Genomic DNA, 16,254 nt, shown 5'->3' with positions numbered 1-16,254 from the left:
TCCAGAATACAAAGGCTGAATTTGGTTGAACTGAACATGTCATCATATACTTCCTTATATTGTAAGAGTTGAATGAGCCATATTAGACCTGTTCACACAGTTCATAACGTACTGAAGTGAATCACATCCTCCTGCCACTAGACTTGTCCCCGTCTTACCAGCTTCCTGCATGTGGGAGTCCTTGCCACTCTCATGAGGGAACTTCCCGGTTCTTTTCTGAACCTTCCTGAGTAGTGTGGATGGGGGTCACCTGGGATTTGCGTGAAGGTTCTTGCTTTTGATTTTACTGTTCCCTGATTGAACCCATCTCTCTTTTTTTAATCTCCTAGGCCCAAATACTTAGGGATAGCCCATAGGGGCTTCAAGTTCTCTTTCCTTTTAAATTAATATCTCAGAGCACTTTGTGTTTTAATCACACTCTACGGCACTTTTTCTAATGTATTATTTCACATTTTCTCACTGAACCTTACCTGCCTCTATCTGCCAGCTGCAAAGAATTCCTACCATTTTTCATTGACTTCATGTCTTTATGCCTTTGAGGAGTATATACATTTCCATTAAATATATATATATATTTATATACACACAATGCATACATGCTTATATATGTAATATCTATTTCCATATATAATAGAAATTTACATTTCAGTTAAGATAAGTAACTATCTTGACCTTTATTATCACTGCTAATCTAACCCAAATAAAGATTCTTTACAATTTTAATGGCTCAAATATTAGAGAGCCTTTCCAGTTTCTGAAACCCAAAACATGTTATTTCTTTTATTTATACAGCAAATGCTTCCTCCAGCCCCTAAAAGAATACATTTGCTTTCTAAAAGCCATGCTGCTTTCCCCCCGTAGGTGATGCTCAGTGTTTTCACACTTTATTATAAAAGCCAACATTTACCCCCACCCACTGCCACACACAATGCATCTTCCTTCCTTTTGAGATTTTCTGTGCCTATTTGAACTGTGACAACTCTCCTTGGGCTTCTTGCATTTATCCACATCTTGTAATCAGAGGCACTGACTGCCTTTGTCCAAGATGATTATTTCAAGGATATTTATGGAGTAAACAACTTTGGAATATAGAGATAGTAGCTTAGTGAACATTATGATAGATTCAGGTTCTGCAAACTCAGAGTTCCACTTTTGCAATGCAACTCACTGAAGGTGCAAGTATTTCCCTGCCGTCTTTGCATTCCTCTGTAAGAATTCAGGCCCAGAGAACCACTGCAAATGTCATTACTATTGCTGGGAGTAATAATGTCTTTTGTCACAGACCCAGGAGTTTTGTGTCTTCTGCCTGCTTCCATGACACTGTGGCCGGCTAACTTACAGCTTGCAAGTAAGGTAAATATCAGATCTCAGACCCTTCATAGTTCTTGACAATGGTTTCATTCCAACATTGTTAAGTCTCTAAACATAGTTCTTCCATATTATGCAGAATGGGGGTTCCTTTGAAGTAAGATCATGCCCCTTCCACATTCAACTAAAATACTAGAGTTTACATTTTCCAGAGATATTTTCAGAAATGAGGGGAAATGCTGTGTATTAAATAAGATGAAAAGAAATTCCACATATCAAGCAGAGAGAATCCACCTCCCCCCATCTCCTTCTCCTCCTCTGACTTCCACAATCCTGCCCACAAGATATACAGCCACCTGAAAGAACATTAGAAGAATCCTCCCTAGGGAAATAGAGAATTCCAAGAGAACGTATCTACAGATACCGGCATCTGGTTGCTTTCCAGTGAAAAATTACTTGTTACTTTATTGCCTATATACATAGATATATACCTAGAACTTTTTGGCTTCTTAGAATCTCTGAGATATAAATGGAAAATGAAGGTGATTTTTTAATATGGAAGACCACACTAGAACAAACAGAAAAAAGAAAAGTAGAAAAAATAAGAGATAATGCATAGAGAGGATGAAAATTTAAAAATATATATGCATTTGTATTTATACATATTTAATATCTCAAAGAGATGAGAGACTAGAGTATATTCATGAAAAAAAGCAAGCTCCTATAATAAGATAGACAGATAGATAAAAATGACTTGGGAGAATTACCTGATATGTTTGACAATACCTATCTTTGGAATACTGTTCTGGTGGGGAATTTGAGGCTGGATTAATTGTAGATATTTGAAAACTAAACAAATAAAAGGGTCCAATTACTAAAATTTAGAAGGAAAACAAAAATTGCACTGGAAGAGATACATACTTAGAATATGCTGCATGGCTCAGTTGTGAAAAATATTTGTGTATTATAATAATGTATGTTCTGAAAATAGATTTAATTCCTACTTGGTAGATGACATTAAAAGTATGTTTGTGTTTGTGTTCATGTGTACATAGATGGTGTGATAAGTGAGCTAGGAAGCCAAGAGATAATGCCCAAAATTTAGAAATTAAGAAAACCATTATATGCATTGTATGTATAGTATAGCAGAAATATGGAGGTGAGAAACATGAGAAACAGGTAAAAGAGTTGAAAGTATGTGCTTTTAAGTAGCAAGAATTATGGGTAGATAGAAAACTAAATGTTTCAATAATATAATACTATTTTATTTTTTAATTCTACATTTGGATTATTCATCAAAAAAACAAATTAAACTGGTAAGGACCTGGAAAAGATGGCGGAATAGGACAGCAAGGCAAAAACCTCCTTCCACATACACACCCACGAAGCAACTACAGCAAAGCAAAATACAACTAATCCTGAAAACGGTGGGACAGACCGACACCTGGTGAGGAAGCGAGTACCACACTGAGAAGGGTAACGGGGCAAAGCCACAGCTGATCGGGACTCAAGGCCTTCCTCCTTCCCAGCCCACAAGCAGGAAAGAGGAATGGAGTGGGGAGGGGACAAATGCTCGGGAACCCTGTACACATGGCCCCGGAGATCTGCTCTGGGAATACAAATCCACACTGCACGGGGCTTTGGGGAGTAAGGAGGCTGCACACCAGGGAGAGCTGGAGCACAGTAGGCGGCCAAGAGTCCTGCTGCTTGTGGAGGAGAGGCATGCCCGTCACTCCTGCTAAGAATCAACATGGAGGTGGCAGTTTGAAAGATTCATCCCCAGCGGAAGGAACACCCGAGGGGCGGGGGTTGGCGGGAGCTCTCTCTGGGGGAGAAAGGGCAGGCAGAGTAGGTGTCCCAGCCCTCTCCCAGCCAGCTCCAAAATGCTCCATCATCCCTGACGGCAGCCCAACCCCCCAGAGGCAGTTCTCTGCATATGTGCTCCACCTGGCACAACTGGCCCAGCAGCAGTCCAACTTTGCTGAGTGGCAGGTGGAGGGCAGATGACACTTCCCTGGTGTTCCTGGCTCTCCCTCAGCCCACCTGGTCAGAGGCTTACAGCAGCCAGCTCTGAAACTCTCCAGGTCCCTTGCTGGTGGCTCAGCCCTGCAGCAGGGCTCCTATGTACACCTGCACCACCCAGAACCCTCAGCCCAGCAGCGGTCCCATCTTGCTGACTGGCAGGCAGAAGGCAGACTACACCTTCCCAGCTCTCGAGGCCCTCCCCCAGCCCCTCCAGCCAGACGACTGCAGAAGCCTGTTCTAAGCTCTCCACCAGCGCCACTGGCTCAACCCCTGCTGCCCACAGCAAGCCCACCCATCTGCTGAGTCCACAGGCAGAGGATGATCCTGCCCACAACAAATCCCAGGGGAAGCACCTCATGTCACACAAAGGACACACAGAGGTGAGCTGTGGGGATCAGTCGCTGCTGGCACACAGAGAGGTGGACCCACCCAGAACCCACCAGCAGCAACTGTGGCTCAGCTGCAGGAGAGAACCAGGCACTAATGAGCAAAGTCTTGAGCTTCTGGGCACCACAGGAGGCCCACACCATAAAGCTATTTTTTTCAAGACCAGGAGGTAGAGCAGATCTGTCTAATAGAAAGGAAGAAGCACAGAAATCCAGGTAAAATGAGGAGGCGGATGACTATGTCCCAAACAAAACAAAATACCAGAAAAAGGGCTAAATGAAACAGAGATTAGAAGTCTTCCTGATAAAACACTTTAAAGTAACAATCCTAAAGATGCTCACTGAACTGGGAAAAAGAATCGATGATCTCAGCAAGAACTTCAACAAAGAAACAGAAAATATGAAAAAGAGCCATTCAGAGCTGAGGAATACAATAGAGGGAATGAATAACAGATGGCTGAAGCAGAGGAAAGAATACGTGAGATGGAAGATAGAGAAGAGCAGAGTAATCAAGCTGAGGAACAGAGAGAAAAAAAAATCTTTAAAAAATGAAAGAATGCGAAGAGAGCTGTGTGACAACTCCAAACAAAACAGTATTTGCACAGCAGGGGTACCAGAAATAGGAGAGATACAGGAGTAGAAAGTCTCTTTGAAGAAAAAATAGCTGAAAATTTTCCCATCTGGGGGAGGGAATAGACATCAGGGCCTTGGAAGTGCAGAAAGCCCCTAACAAGATGAACCCTAGGAGCACAACACTAAGACACATAGTAATTAAACTGGAAAAGATTAAAAGATAAGAGAATCTTAAAAGTAGCAAGAAAGAGGCAGTTACCTATAAGGAAAACACCATAAGGCAATCAGCAGATTTCTTAGTAGAAACTTTACAAGCCAGAAGGGAGTAGTATGAAATATTCAAAGTATTGAAACGGAAGACTAAGAATTCTCTACCCAACAAGGTTATCATTCAGAACTGAAGGAAAGATTAAAAGTTTCCCAGATGAATGAAGGTTAAAAGAATTCATTACCACTAAATTGACCTTGCAGGATACATTAAAGGAACTTCTTTAGATGGAAATTTCTGCAGTCTAATTATTTTTCATCAGTGAAAAAAAGCTTACAATAAAGGCAGTAGATCAATTACTCAGCAACTATGAAATTTTTTTAAAAAGTAGTAAAATCAACAATACACACAGTTAGTCAAGGGATACACAAAAGAAGTAGATTATGACATCTTAAAGTATGGAGGAGAAAGGAGAATTTAAAAATAGTACTTTAAGTACATAAAGGAAGTTGATATAATATTACTAATGTTATACAAAATACTATTTAAAGTGAAAACCGCTAAGGGACTTATTGATAGGACAATTCATCAGGAAGGTATTTCATTCATGAATTTATAAAGTCCTAACAGCATAGCTTCAAAATATGTTATGGAAAAACTGATAAAACTACAAGAAGAAATTAACAAGCACCCACTGTACAAGATAATACACTTGTCTTAGAAGCTAATAAAATAATCAGTGCATTTGAGGTTATAAAAGACACAACAGTTAACAAGCCTGATCTAAAACTCTAACCTTCATATATATTCACTATTTTGACCCCAAAGGATGTCTCAACAAATTCTGAAACACTGATATTACATAAATAATTTTCATGGACCGTAATACAATAAGAAATCAAAACCCATACAATAGTAGCCAAACCCTGTAATAATTACCTCGCTTCATAGATATGAATATTTACTCACAAACACAGAACATTTACTATATGCCAGTCACTATTCTAAGCATTATCAAATATTTACGAAGTCAGTCCTTACAACAATCGTTTGAGGTCAGTATTGTTATCCCCCACATTTTACAAACAAGGAAACTGAGACAGGGTGAGACTTTGCAACTGACCCGAAGTCACAGACAGTAGGTAGCGGAGTGGGACACAGACCTAGGCATCCTGACTCCAGGGTTTGAGCTCTTGACTTTGTATTAAGCTTTTTTGATTAACATTAACACCTAATAAAGTGTGAACTAAAGAAGAAATAAAAATGCAAAAATATACGGCACACCTTAACAAAAGCACTACATATCAAAAGAATGAAGTACATCCTAAGCTCTCAGAAATTTGTAACTTTACATATTTACTATAAACAAGGAAAATGTTTTAATTCAAAATGCTTGAAAAATAATAACAAAATAAAGTAGAAACAATAATGAAGTAGAAAACAATAAAAATACAAAAAGAATACATAAAACAATAGAAATGTTATTTATTAAACTTCGAGTATTTGAGTATTTGTAAAAATGAATTTAAAAAACCTTTAACAGCTATGACAAATCAGAGACACAAGCAACAAAATAAGGTAGGAAAAAAGGATACAAGGGCAGATGAAGATGAGAAAAATAATTATAAAAGCATACTTTGAACAACAATCTATTTGAGAAAGTATATAAAGTGGACAAACTCACAGGAATATATAAATTACGATAATTATACCAAAAATAAATAGAAGATTTTCTAGAATAATAACCCCCCTGAAATGGAAATGATGGCAGTGAAAAATCTACTCTTTCAAAAAACAAATAAGCAACAACAAAAAGATGCCAGGCTCAGAGCACAGAAAAGGTGTGAAGTTTCCCCAGCATTTAAAGAGGTTGCTAACTGCAAATCTTTGGTATCAAAAATAGATAGTAGGGAAAGATCATTAAAATATAATTATTGGCCAATAATGGATAGATTAAAAATATCCATTTTATACCAAAATCGAATTTAATCGCAAATTAAATTTAATAGTGTATATTGGTCTTGGTCTTTTGACAAAGTGGAAAATTCCAAAGTGAATCAGTTAACACTACAAAAAAATCTATTCATGTAATTTTTACCACCCAAGACAATGAAAGAGTAAAAAGTATATCATTATATCAATGGACACAGAAAAGGGACTCGCAGACAATTTAACAGACCATTCATGATAAACATATAAGCAAACCCCAAACAGAAGGGAACTTCCCTAACCTGACAGAGGGTGTCTGCTGGAGATCTACGGCAAGCAACACTTTTCATGGTGACTGAAACATGAGAAGCATTTAAAATTTGGAAAAAGACCAAAATGCCTTGTAACTGTTAGTGTTCAATGTTGTATTATAGTTCACAACTTAATGTAATTAAGTCAAGAGAAATAAAGGATATAAAACACCAGTAGGGAAAAGATAAAACTTCCAAAATACGCAGATGACATATTTGGCAATATTTTTCCCCCTTTCAAGAAAAAACCTCCATCTACTCTAAATTTGCTTTTCTGGCTTTTTAGGCCTAAATCCATTTTATTTCAGATAAACATACAACAAGAATCACATATATTTTAAAAACTCAGTCATTTTTCAGTTCATAATATCAATATCTGGGTTTCATTTCCTTTTCCATGGTTTCAATTTCATACTATTGCTAATTCCAAAGAGCTACATATTAAAACAGAAGGGACTTTGACAAATAAGGCCCGAGATTAACTGATGATTTGATGGCCTTGGAAAGACCTGCTGCCTACTTGAAGCCTTCCGTCCGCTGCTCTCCAGAGGACTGCAAACAGGTTCCAGGCAGTGATAAATGCAGTGTGTGTCTCTCAGCTGTGTGTCCTCTGGATTTCAGTGGCTTAGGTGCTCAAGTATTTCCAGTTTCTCTTGGGTCAACATTTGAGGGCCTTTAAGGAGAATATGTGGAATTGAAGCGAATGCCTGGCACCTACGGAGTGCCTGTTAGTCTCTCAGTTTACTTGGCTAATCACAGACACCACAAACAAACACAAACCGCCCGCTTTCAAGTACTTGCTTCTCGGCCTGCTGGCACTCAGCCTTTCCTGCTTTTGGGATCTCCAAGAGAAAGGCATAAACTGGGCACCAGAACTAGGAACCACTGAAGGGCCCCAGTGCCTGGGAACCTGGGACTTGGGTATCTGATTCTACTTCAGCCTTTCCTAAGGGCTCACAGTATGAATGGCAACTAAGGCTGAGTCTGCTGACCACCCAAATGCGGGGAGAGAGAAAGAGGGGTGATCCAGGAATGACTCCAATGAGGACCTTCCTTCTGAGCTTCCTCAAGAAGATTCTCAGCTTTTCCTCAGCAATACCCAGGGATGCCTTGGACTCTCAGGTACACAGCCAGCAGAACTGGTATGTAGCACGGATGCCATGTCTCCAGTTTGTTACATTCCATGTACCTGGGGCATGAGAGGTGCTCATGAGTATTTGTTGAAGGAATCAATGAATGAATGAGTCACAGTGCCCAGAACATTTGAATTGAAAGGGACCTCAGAGAGATCCAGCTCTCAGGATACAGCCCCAGAGTGTGGCTTGCCTGATGAAGCTGCACCCTTAGCAGGGGCTGAGGTCTGTTACAATGGTGGTCATGAGTCAAGAGCTCCTTCCACCAAGAAGAGAAGGACCATGGCTGATGTACAGCCTTTGTTTCTGTGGGAAACCCCACATTGCCTACGTGGTATCTATGTGACTGCACTGATGAGCCCCTTTTCTAATGAGATCCCCAGATATCATGGTATTTGGCTCCTGTACTGGTGCCTTGGGGATAGTCACTGTGGCTTTGGGGAGAGGGACCCTGGAGTGCCGGGACCCAGGAGAATGGTCCTGACAGCCTGCAACCTAGACTTAAGGAGACAGGGCTTTGGGGAGGCACAGGGGAGCCTTGTGCTGCTCTGTCTCTTGTTACTTCCAGATCAGACTGCTCAGAGACATGAACTGACAGGCGCTTGCAGGGTCTACATTTTTCTTCCAGTCCTCCCTCCAGAAGATGTCTGTGTGTCGCGCCTGCAGCGGTTCAGCGGGAGTCCGGGCAGCCTGGGTTCCAAGCTCCCAAGCCTCACTCTCCTGATGCCGGAGCGAGCCTCCGCCTGCCCGGGGAAACGTGAGTCACACCCCGTGACTCAATGAGCAAGGTGCCTGTGACTACACGCGGCCCCATGACCCTGTTGTATGGGATACCACCTTCTCTTTTTCTTTTTCCTCCTGGGGATTTAGTAAGTGGAAAAACAAATGCACAGCTGTGCCACAAAACTCAGGGAATAAGAAGTATTATAAATACTGAAAAATACCACTCAGAAAGTGTTAACTGGGCATCAGCCTTAGAAAAGCTCAGGCAGAAGTTTTGAAGGGTTTAATCAGTCAATTTAGCCCAAAATATAGTCTTCAGGGTGTCGTGAGTGAGCGAGGGGAACCGGGAGCACCCAGGCCTGTCCCCACCATCCTCTGTCACACTTCTGGAATGTGGGGCCTGGAAGCAAGAAACGGACCCTCTGAATCACTGAGTGAAACTAATTTCCTCTCTGTATACCAGAAAAAGAATATACTTCTATATTAACTGGACGGAGAAATTCCCATCTTTTCCTCCTTTTTCTTGCCCCGGATATCAACCAGAAGCCAGGAAAGTGAAGGTCAGTGAACGGCTGGCTGAAATATGGCGTTTCATGAGTGCAGGAGTCCAAGCAGGAGGTCCTGGGCGCAGGCACGCCCGCAGAATTCCAACCCGCATGCAGATCCCACATTCCCATCCTTGGGATTCTCTCCTGGGCTTGAATATTCTGTTTCCTTCTCTGCTCCCTCTGTCTCATGCCTCCAAGAAATGGAGAAGCATCCCCTTGGGTGCAAGCTGCCACACAGGGCTGGCTGGATGTAGTCAGGCTTGACAGAGGAGTGAAGCCCAAGCAATGACCTAAGACACACATATTTTGAGATCTACACTTGCCCTTGTCCACGATGATCATTTACAGCAGACCCTATGCCAGGCCTCTGCTGAATGCCTTACGAGCAACGCCTCATGCAGTCCTTCCTCTGCCCTCTGAGGTAGATGTCACAGAGCCCTAAAGACATGAGGAAATGTTTCTGAGGTCACATGTGAAATAAGTGGAGCTGGGGCTTGATCACAGGGACGTCTGATTCCAGACCCTCCACCCTCATCACCAGCCTCACACATTTCCAAATCTGAGTTGGGGAGGAGGCAGAAAAGTGAGGACTGGACTTTCCAATCAATAGAGATTAGAGAAATTAAGACTGGAACCATCAATATGAAAGAGAGAGAGAGAGAACGTGTGTGTGCATGTGTTCGAGTGGTTCTGACAAGTAGAACACAGAGTTATGGGGAGTAGGCATGAGGATGACATATGGAGAGAGGCCGAATATAATGCATTCTTTGCCTGTTAATGTATTAAGAACTGTGCTTGGCTACTACAAACAGTAATTCATATCATCTCAGTTACCACTATGAACAGACATTATTCTATTTTATAGATAAGCAAATGGAGATAAATAAAATAAGCAAAGAAAGTCAAGTATACCTTCACTTACATTAGGCTAAAGCTGGAGATTTCTACAACTTAAATATTTTGTTGCTTTATCACTCTTTTCTAATAGTTACTGATACTTCAAACCCTTAAGAAATTTCAGACTATTGTGTTTAAGTAGAGACTAGAAGATGGAAGTAGGAAATACCTTCTGCATAGAAGGAAGGAGACTCAGGTATTAAAACGAGTGGTATTTGGGGAACACAGGAGGGAAGCAGGGTTGAAAAAGAGTAATGGCTCTGGGTCACAGAATGTCCTGGGTCCACACACTAGACTCTCCTCAAGACAAAAATAAGTGATGTTTCCTCTCTCTGCCTCTTCCACACATTAGGCATTTTGAACTTGAACTATGAGAGCAGGCGGTGACACGCACTTTGATTTACCAAGCACTTCTGAGCAGAGCTGGAGCTGGCCTCTTGCCTTCCAGAAGTGGGCCCCGCACAGAGACCAGCCCCTGGCCTGAACTCACTCTGCAGGCATGTCCTCTGTGCTGGAACTCTGACACACGGTGGGCCACTGCTGGTCTAAACCAGGTGAGTCTGGGCGGCATTCCAAGGCTGCAATACACACTCGGTCTAAGGCCTTCTCTGCCCTTCACCCACTTCCAGCCAGGCTTGTTGGGTGGCCGCGCCAACCCTTTTACATATTCACTCTCTCCCTGCCACCACTGCATCTGCCCCCAGTGCCGGGCCCCTGAGAACCCTGAGATGTCTTGAGAACTTGGCCCGTGTCTGAATGCTGAGAACTTCTGAAGCCCAGAGCTATAGCCACTGTGAGTCCCTGCATGAGGCTGATGATGGCTCTGGGCCAGCCTTCTGTTTCGAGCCTGGATGCTCAACTTTCCCACTTCATCTCTTTCAAATCCAGATTCTCCTCAATGCCAAGACCCAATTTCACAGCTGTCACAGAGTTTATCTTTGAAGGCTTCTCCATTTTTGAGTGGCACTCCAGACTCATCCTCTTTGTCGTCTTTTTGGCCTTATACCTGTTGACCCTTGCCAGCAATGCTCTCATCTTGACAGCTATCCGCCTCAACCGTCAACTTCACACACCCATGTACTTCTTCCTGAGTGTGCTGTCCATTTCCGAAACCTGTTACACACTGGCCATCATCCCCCGAATGCTATCCAGTCTCCTCAGCCCCCAACAAGCCATCTCCATTCGAGAATGTGCCACCCAGCTCTTCTTCTATCTCACTTTTGGTGTCAACAACTGCTTTCTGCTCACAGCCATGGGGTATGACCGCTATGTGGCCATTTGCAACCCACTACGGTATTCAGTCATCATGGGCAAAAGGACCTGCATGCAACTGGCAAGTGGATCCTGGAGCATCGGCCTGAGCACAGCCATCATTCAAGCGTCATCTGTGTTCAGCCTGCCCTTCTGTGATGCGAACATTATCTCTCACTTCTTCTGTGACGTCCGGCCCCTAATGAAGCTCGCCTGTGCTGACACTACCATGAAAGAATTTGTCACTCTGCTCATCAGTCTCTGCGTCCTTGTCCTGCCCATGGTCTTGATCTTTATCTCCTATGTCCTAATTGTTACCACCATCCTCAAGATTGCCTCTGCTGAAGGTCGGAAAAAGGCCTTTGCCACCTGTGCCTCCCACCTCACTGTGGTCATTGTCCACTATGGCTGTACCTCCTTCATCTACCTAAAACCCAAATCCCAGAACTCCCTGCAGGACAGACTCATCTCCGTGACCTACACTGTCATCACCCCCCTACTAAACCCCGTCATCTACAGCCTGAGGAATAAGGAGGTCAAGGATGCCTTGCTCAGAGCACTGGGCAGGAAGCCACTCTCTCAGCGGCTGGTCAGTCTAGGTAATGATAAAACGAAAGGAGTTTGGTGAGGTGTCACAGTGAAAGAGCCAGTCAGATAAGAGACGGTATGAGGGCACCAGGTACCTGATGTGGGAAGCACCTGGGAATGACAGAGATACAGTGAAACAGGAAGGAAAAGATTAATGAGACAAGGGATCAATGGATTTTCCAGGACTTGTAGATGAGTTGACCAAGCTTGATGGAAATCGAACAAGGCAGAGCATATTCAGGTGCTGTACTATGTTAGATATCATTTTGTTACTCTAGGAATTAAGTGCAGGTGGGAAGAATATGATATCTGATCACAGGAATTTATGTAATCTGAACCTGGTCTCAGCATAAAAATCAGGAAGTTTCTGAAACAAAATCAGGAGTTTCACTAAAATAACAAGGTCTCCAATATTTACAAGTAACACATCCTATACCACAACTTTAAAAAATTCACTCCATGTATTTACCTTATGCCTATTACTATGTGTATGACCCCCAGACAGCTGTGTCAGACACAGGCTCTGACAGTCAGCTTACAAACTGGTCGAGAAGCATCCATTTTGAGCAACATAAGCAAATACCATAAAAATTGCTTCCTGGACATCTGAGAATTGCAAAAGAGCCCCCGTCTTCAAACTGCATCCCCTTCCCGGATACCCTGGAGAGGATAATGGACCCGGCTGCTGCTCTGCCTGGATCTCTGCTGGGCTGGCATGCCCAGCCCTGCTGATGTGAATACCAGCGTGCCAACTACTCATAGCAACCCTCTGCTCTCAAGAATTGCCATAGGCTGAAAGGGGCTTTCTTAGAGGTGATACATACTCCGCCCAACCCCTCACAAGGGGCAGTCCACAGCCAACGCCTGCATGACACAGAAGGTACAAAAGGCCACTCACCGTGCCTCAAGACGGGACCAATCTGGAGTGCGATTCAGAGTCCTCCTTTAGCTCAGACTGAAGTTAGCCTCCAACTGAGACCAGAGCTCAGCTTGGCTCTTCCCAGTCCCATTCTGCTTCTCCCCCTCTCACTCGCACCCAGGTCCCTGCTCCGGGCTCTGCTCCGGGACACTGGGCCCAAGCCAGCGGCATCTCTGAGGCTGTCACTCAGGCTCCGATCTTCGACCGTTCTCTCGGCATCTGCTGCGCCTACAACAGGGCCCAGTACAGAGAGGCTCATCAATAACTGTTTATTAAGTGGAAGAGGGAAGAAGGGAAGGAAGACATCTGAGGGCAGCTAAAACACAATTAGCAAGAGTAGGCAGCTCTTCTCTCTTTTCCTTTTATTATTTATTACTTTCAGGTTGTTTGCCTCCTTTCGTGACATCCCTCCTGATACATCTACTGAATGCATCCTAGACAGCAGGCATTTATTTAAGCACTCTGCTCATTTAATCTTCACTATAAACCTATGAGGTATTTTATTAAACTTATTTTACAGATGAGAAACCTGAGGCCTGAAAAGATTAATTCCTCAAGGACATATAATTAGTATGTGGCAGAACTAGGGCTTAAAAATAGGCTATCCAGCCCCAGAGCCTGTAGTTGGCATTTTAAGCTCATGATGGTTACATTAACCAGCTTTCTCCTTTTTAATAACCAAAGAGAAGAATGAGTACCATACACTGTGGATTCACACAATGCTCGAATCCTATTAGGATGTCCTTGTTCTTAGAAATCAGTCTGAAGTTCAGACATTATGTATTGTAATATGCCTTTTCCTCAAATATATTGCAGATCCTTTCTCCACTCAGCACTGCTTCAAAGGTGAAAGGAGAAACGGGGTTCCCAGTGGCCCCTGGGGAATGACAGGGCACAGGGCCCCTCAGTACTGACCTCTGTACCTCTCCTTTCCCTGACCTGCTTCCAGGAGCTGATGGCCTGAAGTAGAAGCACCTTAAATAGTGTGATACTGTAGAAGGAGCACAGGCTTTGGGGCCGGACAGGCATGTGGCCCAATCTTAGCATGTGTCCCAGGGAATGCTACCTAATCTCTCCGGCCTTTGTTTCCTATCTGCTGATGGTACCAACCCCCAGGGAAACTGTCCGGCATCAAAAAATGTTATGGGCATAAGTTTTCACGGCGCATAAGAAGCAGTGATAGGAGTTAACACCTACTTTACCCCATCCCCATCCCCACACTCACTGGCCTCTAGGCCACTCTGAGGTCAACATCAAGGCACCCTTGATAAGGACTCAGCCCTTAGTTCTCATTCATACAGTGAGCTCCCTCTTTCCAGGAGGAAACTATTCAACTATTTTTGCATGTACTGTAATTCACTTGAAAGCACCAATTACTAAATTCTATAAATGGCTTCCCCTTGTAGTCTCTGATGCCATGTTTCAATAAAAAGGACTACTTTTTTGACCACTACTTTCAATAAAAGGACTACTTTGACTACTCTGCCAGGGTCTTCAAGACTTACTTCCTGGATACACCCGCCAGGTGTTAACAAACCACTTGGCCACCTCTGCATTCCAACCCCAGGCTCCCTTCCCCACCACCGGCCGTCCAGCTACTTCTCACAGCGCCATTCCCTCTTCTCTCCTGGTTACCTCAGAGTCACTGCAAGGAGTCCCAGGGTTCGTGTGTGCATCAGTTGTCATATGAAGGCTGAATACTTACAAATACATGTCCAACTATTTCTGAATGTACCATAATTCACTTGAAAGCACCAATTACTAAATTCATGGTTCTCTTTTCCAGAATTCTTCTGTCAATACTACTACTATTATCCAATTATTATCAAGTTGGAGGTCCACAAAATATTTTGAAATTAAGAACTTTTCACATGCAAAAACACTTGGAGACACCAGCTCTGTGTGACAGGGGTAGGATGGGGAACAGTGTGAGAGTAGATATAACTTCACTGCTAATGGACTGAATTGTGTCCCTCCAAATTCATATGTTGAAGCAACAACCCCCAATGTGATGTTATCTGGAGATGGAGCTTTTGGAAGGGAACTGGGTTCAGACGAGGACATGAGACTGGGGTCCTCAAGATGGGATTAGGGCCCTTGAAGATGAGACACCAGAGAGTTCTCTCTTGCTCTCTCCCCACCATATGAGAATGTGGACAAAGCAAATATCTGCCATCCAGAAAGAGATCTCTCACCAAGAAATGAATCTTCCAGTACCTTGATCTTGGATTCCCAGCCTCCAGGACTGAGAAATAAATAAATGATGGTAAAGCTACCCATTCTATGGTATTTTTTTTATAGCAGCCTGAACTAAGACATTCAGGACCAATGCTGACCTCAGTTACGTCTGTTGGGAGCCCTCCTCAGGGCTTTGAGAGGTTCTCACTGGCAATTCTAACACATCATCAGGAGGACTAGACCTGAGATCTCAAACTAATGTGAATGCCGTCAATGAACTTCAATAAGAGCCACTTGGGCCCGTCCCCCAAATAAAGCGGTCTGCAGGACCGAGGGAGTTTATAGCAGGCTCCCTGGGCTGTTTTGCCAGCTTTGCTCCTACAGGCACCCCATCTCTTCATTTCTGTCTAGCACCAAATTCGAATGGATTTACTGTTGATGGCAGAGCGTGCTCCTCATAATCTCTTATCAGTAAAATGGGGATCATGCCACGGACTTCATAGGGTCATTTGGAGGACTGAGACAAATATGTGTTGAAGTGCTTAGTCAATATTAGTTGATTCTGTAGCTGAATACTTCTTCTTTTCCCCAGGCACCACGCTGTTACACCATCTCCCCAGTGCCCCATTTCCAAAATCTTTCTAATTTGTCCCAAAGTGATGGCATCATAAAGCATTTTGCTCCTCTACTCCTTTCCTGCTGAGATCCCATAGCCAATTATATATAATGATGAACTACTGATACAGAGATCGTTTTGTTCAACTTACCTGTCACAACAGGAAGCTATGGATATTTGAATCATTAGGGAGTTGGCACGAATCAATCTGATCAGAGTGGTTTATGAAATAATTGGCTCTTTCCTTTTCCTTGATCTACACATTGATTCAGTTCCAAGCCCGACTGATTCACCTCAAATGTCTCTCACCTGTCCCTCATTTTTGGGCCACTGTACTTCTCTAGATCCACCCCAACTGATTTCTGGCCTGACCTGTTACATCAACAATCTAGCTGAACTCCCTGCCTGTCTTGCCAATGGGTTTTGGCCTCGGGACAAGTTCACTATAGGTTCAATGAGACCAAAAAATGACATGGCATGTTCTTGGGGTGAAAGGGCTTATACCCAACTTTATTCCCATGGTGGCAGGTCAATCACTAGACTCTCACCTACTCAGAGCAAGTCTGCATGTAGCAAGTTGGTCTCTGCCTCTGGGCCTCTCTGCCCCACAGTCATTTCAGTCCCTGTCTTCAGCACTGCAGCCACTGTCTCTGCTCTCCTG

At 43.3% G+C, this 16,254-nt stretch overlaps 1 protein-coding gene and 1 pseudogene across 1 annotated transcript; one reads left to right on the top strand and one right to left on the bottom strand.

Moving 5' to 3' along the window:
• The window catches only part of LOC108394515 (olfactory receptor 10J1-like), a 269,001-nt pseudogene that overhangs the window by 100,717 nt on the left and 152,030 nt on the right, over positions 1-16,254 (bottom strand).
• On the top strand, positions 10,420-13,064 carry LOC108405035 (olfactory receptor 10J4). The gene is made up of 2 exons (XM_017672948.3): positions 10,420-11,881; positions 12,921-13,064. Exons 1-2 carry the CDS (start codon positions 10,847-10,849, stop codon positions 13,062-13,064), a joined length of 1,179 nt encoding a protein of 392 aa, XP_017528437.3. The 5' UTR covers positions 10,420-10,846.

The sequence above is a fragment of the Manis javanica genome, chromosome 14 (assembly GCF_040802235.1).
Source record: "Manis javanica isolate MJ-LG chromosome 14, MJ_LKY, whole genome shotgun sequence".
In the NCBI taxonomy this organism is placed as follows: Eukaryota; Metazoa; Chordata; class Mammalia; order Pholidota; family Manidae; genus Manis; species Manis javanica.
Note: the sequence above shows the minus strand (reverse complement) of the source record. Positions and strands in the feature narration are given on the sequence as shown.

What these genes read in the sequence shown, in the direction of transcription:
- LOC108405035 (XM_017672948.3), top strand. Translation starts at nt 10,847, where the DNA reads ATGAGGCTGATGATGGCTCTGGGCCAGCCTTCTGTTTCGAGCCTGGAT. An exon ending in AGCCACTCTCTCAGCGGCTG is followed by an intron (nt 11,882 to 12,920) that starts GTCAGTCTAGGT and finishes ACTCGCACCCAG; the next exon opens with GTCCCTGCTCCGGGCTCTGC.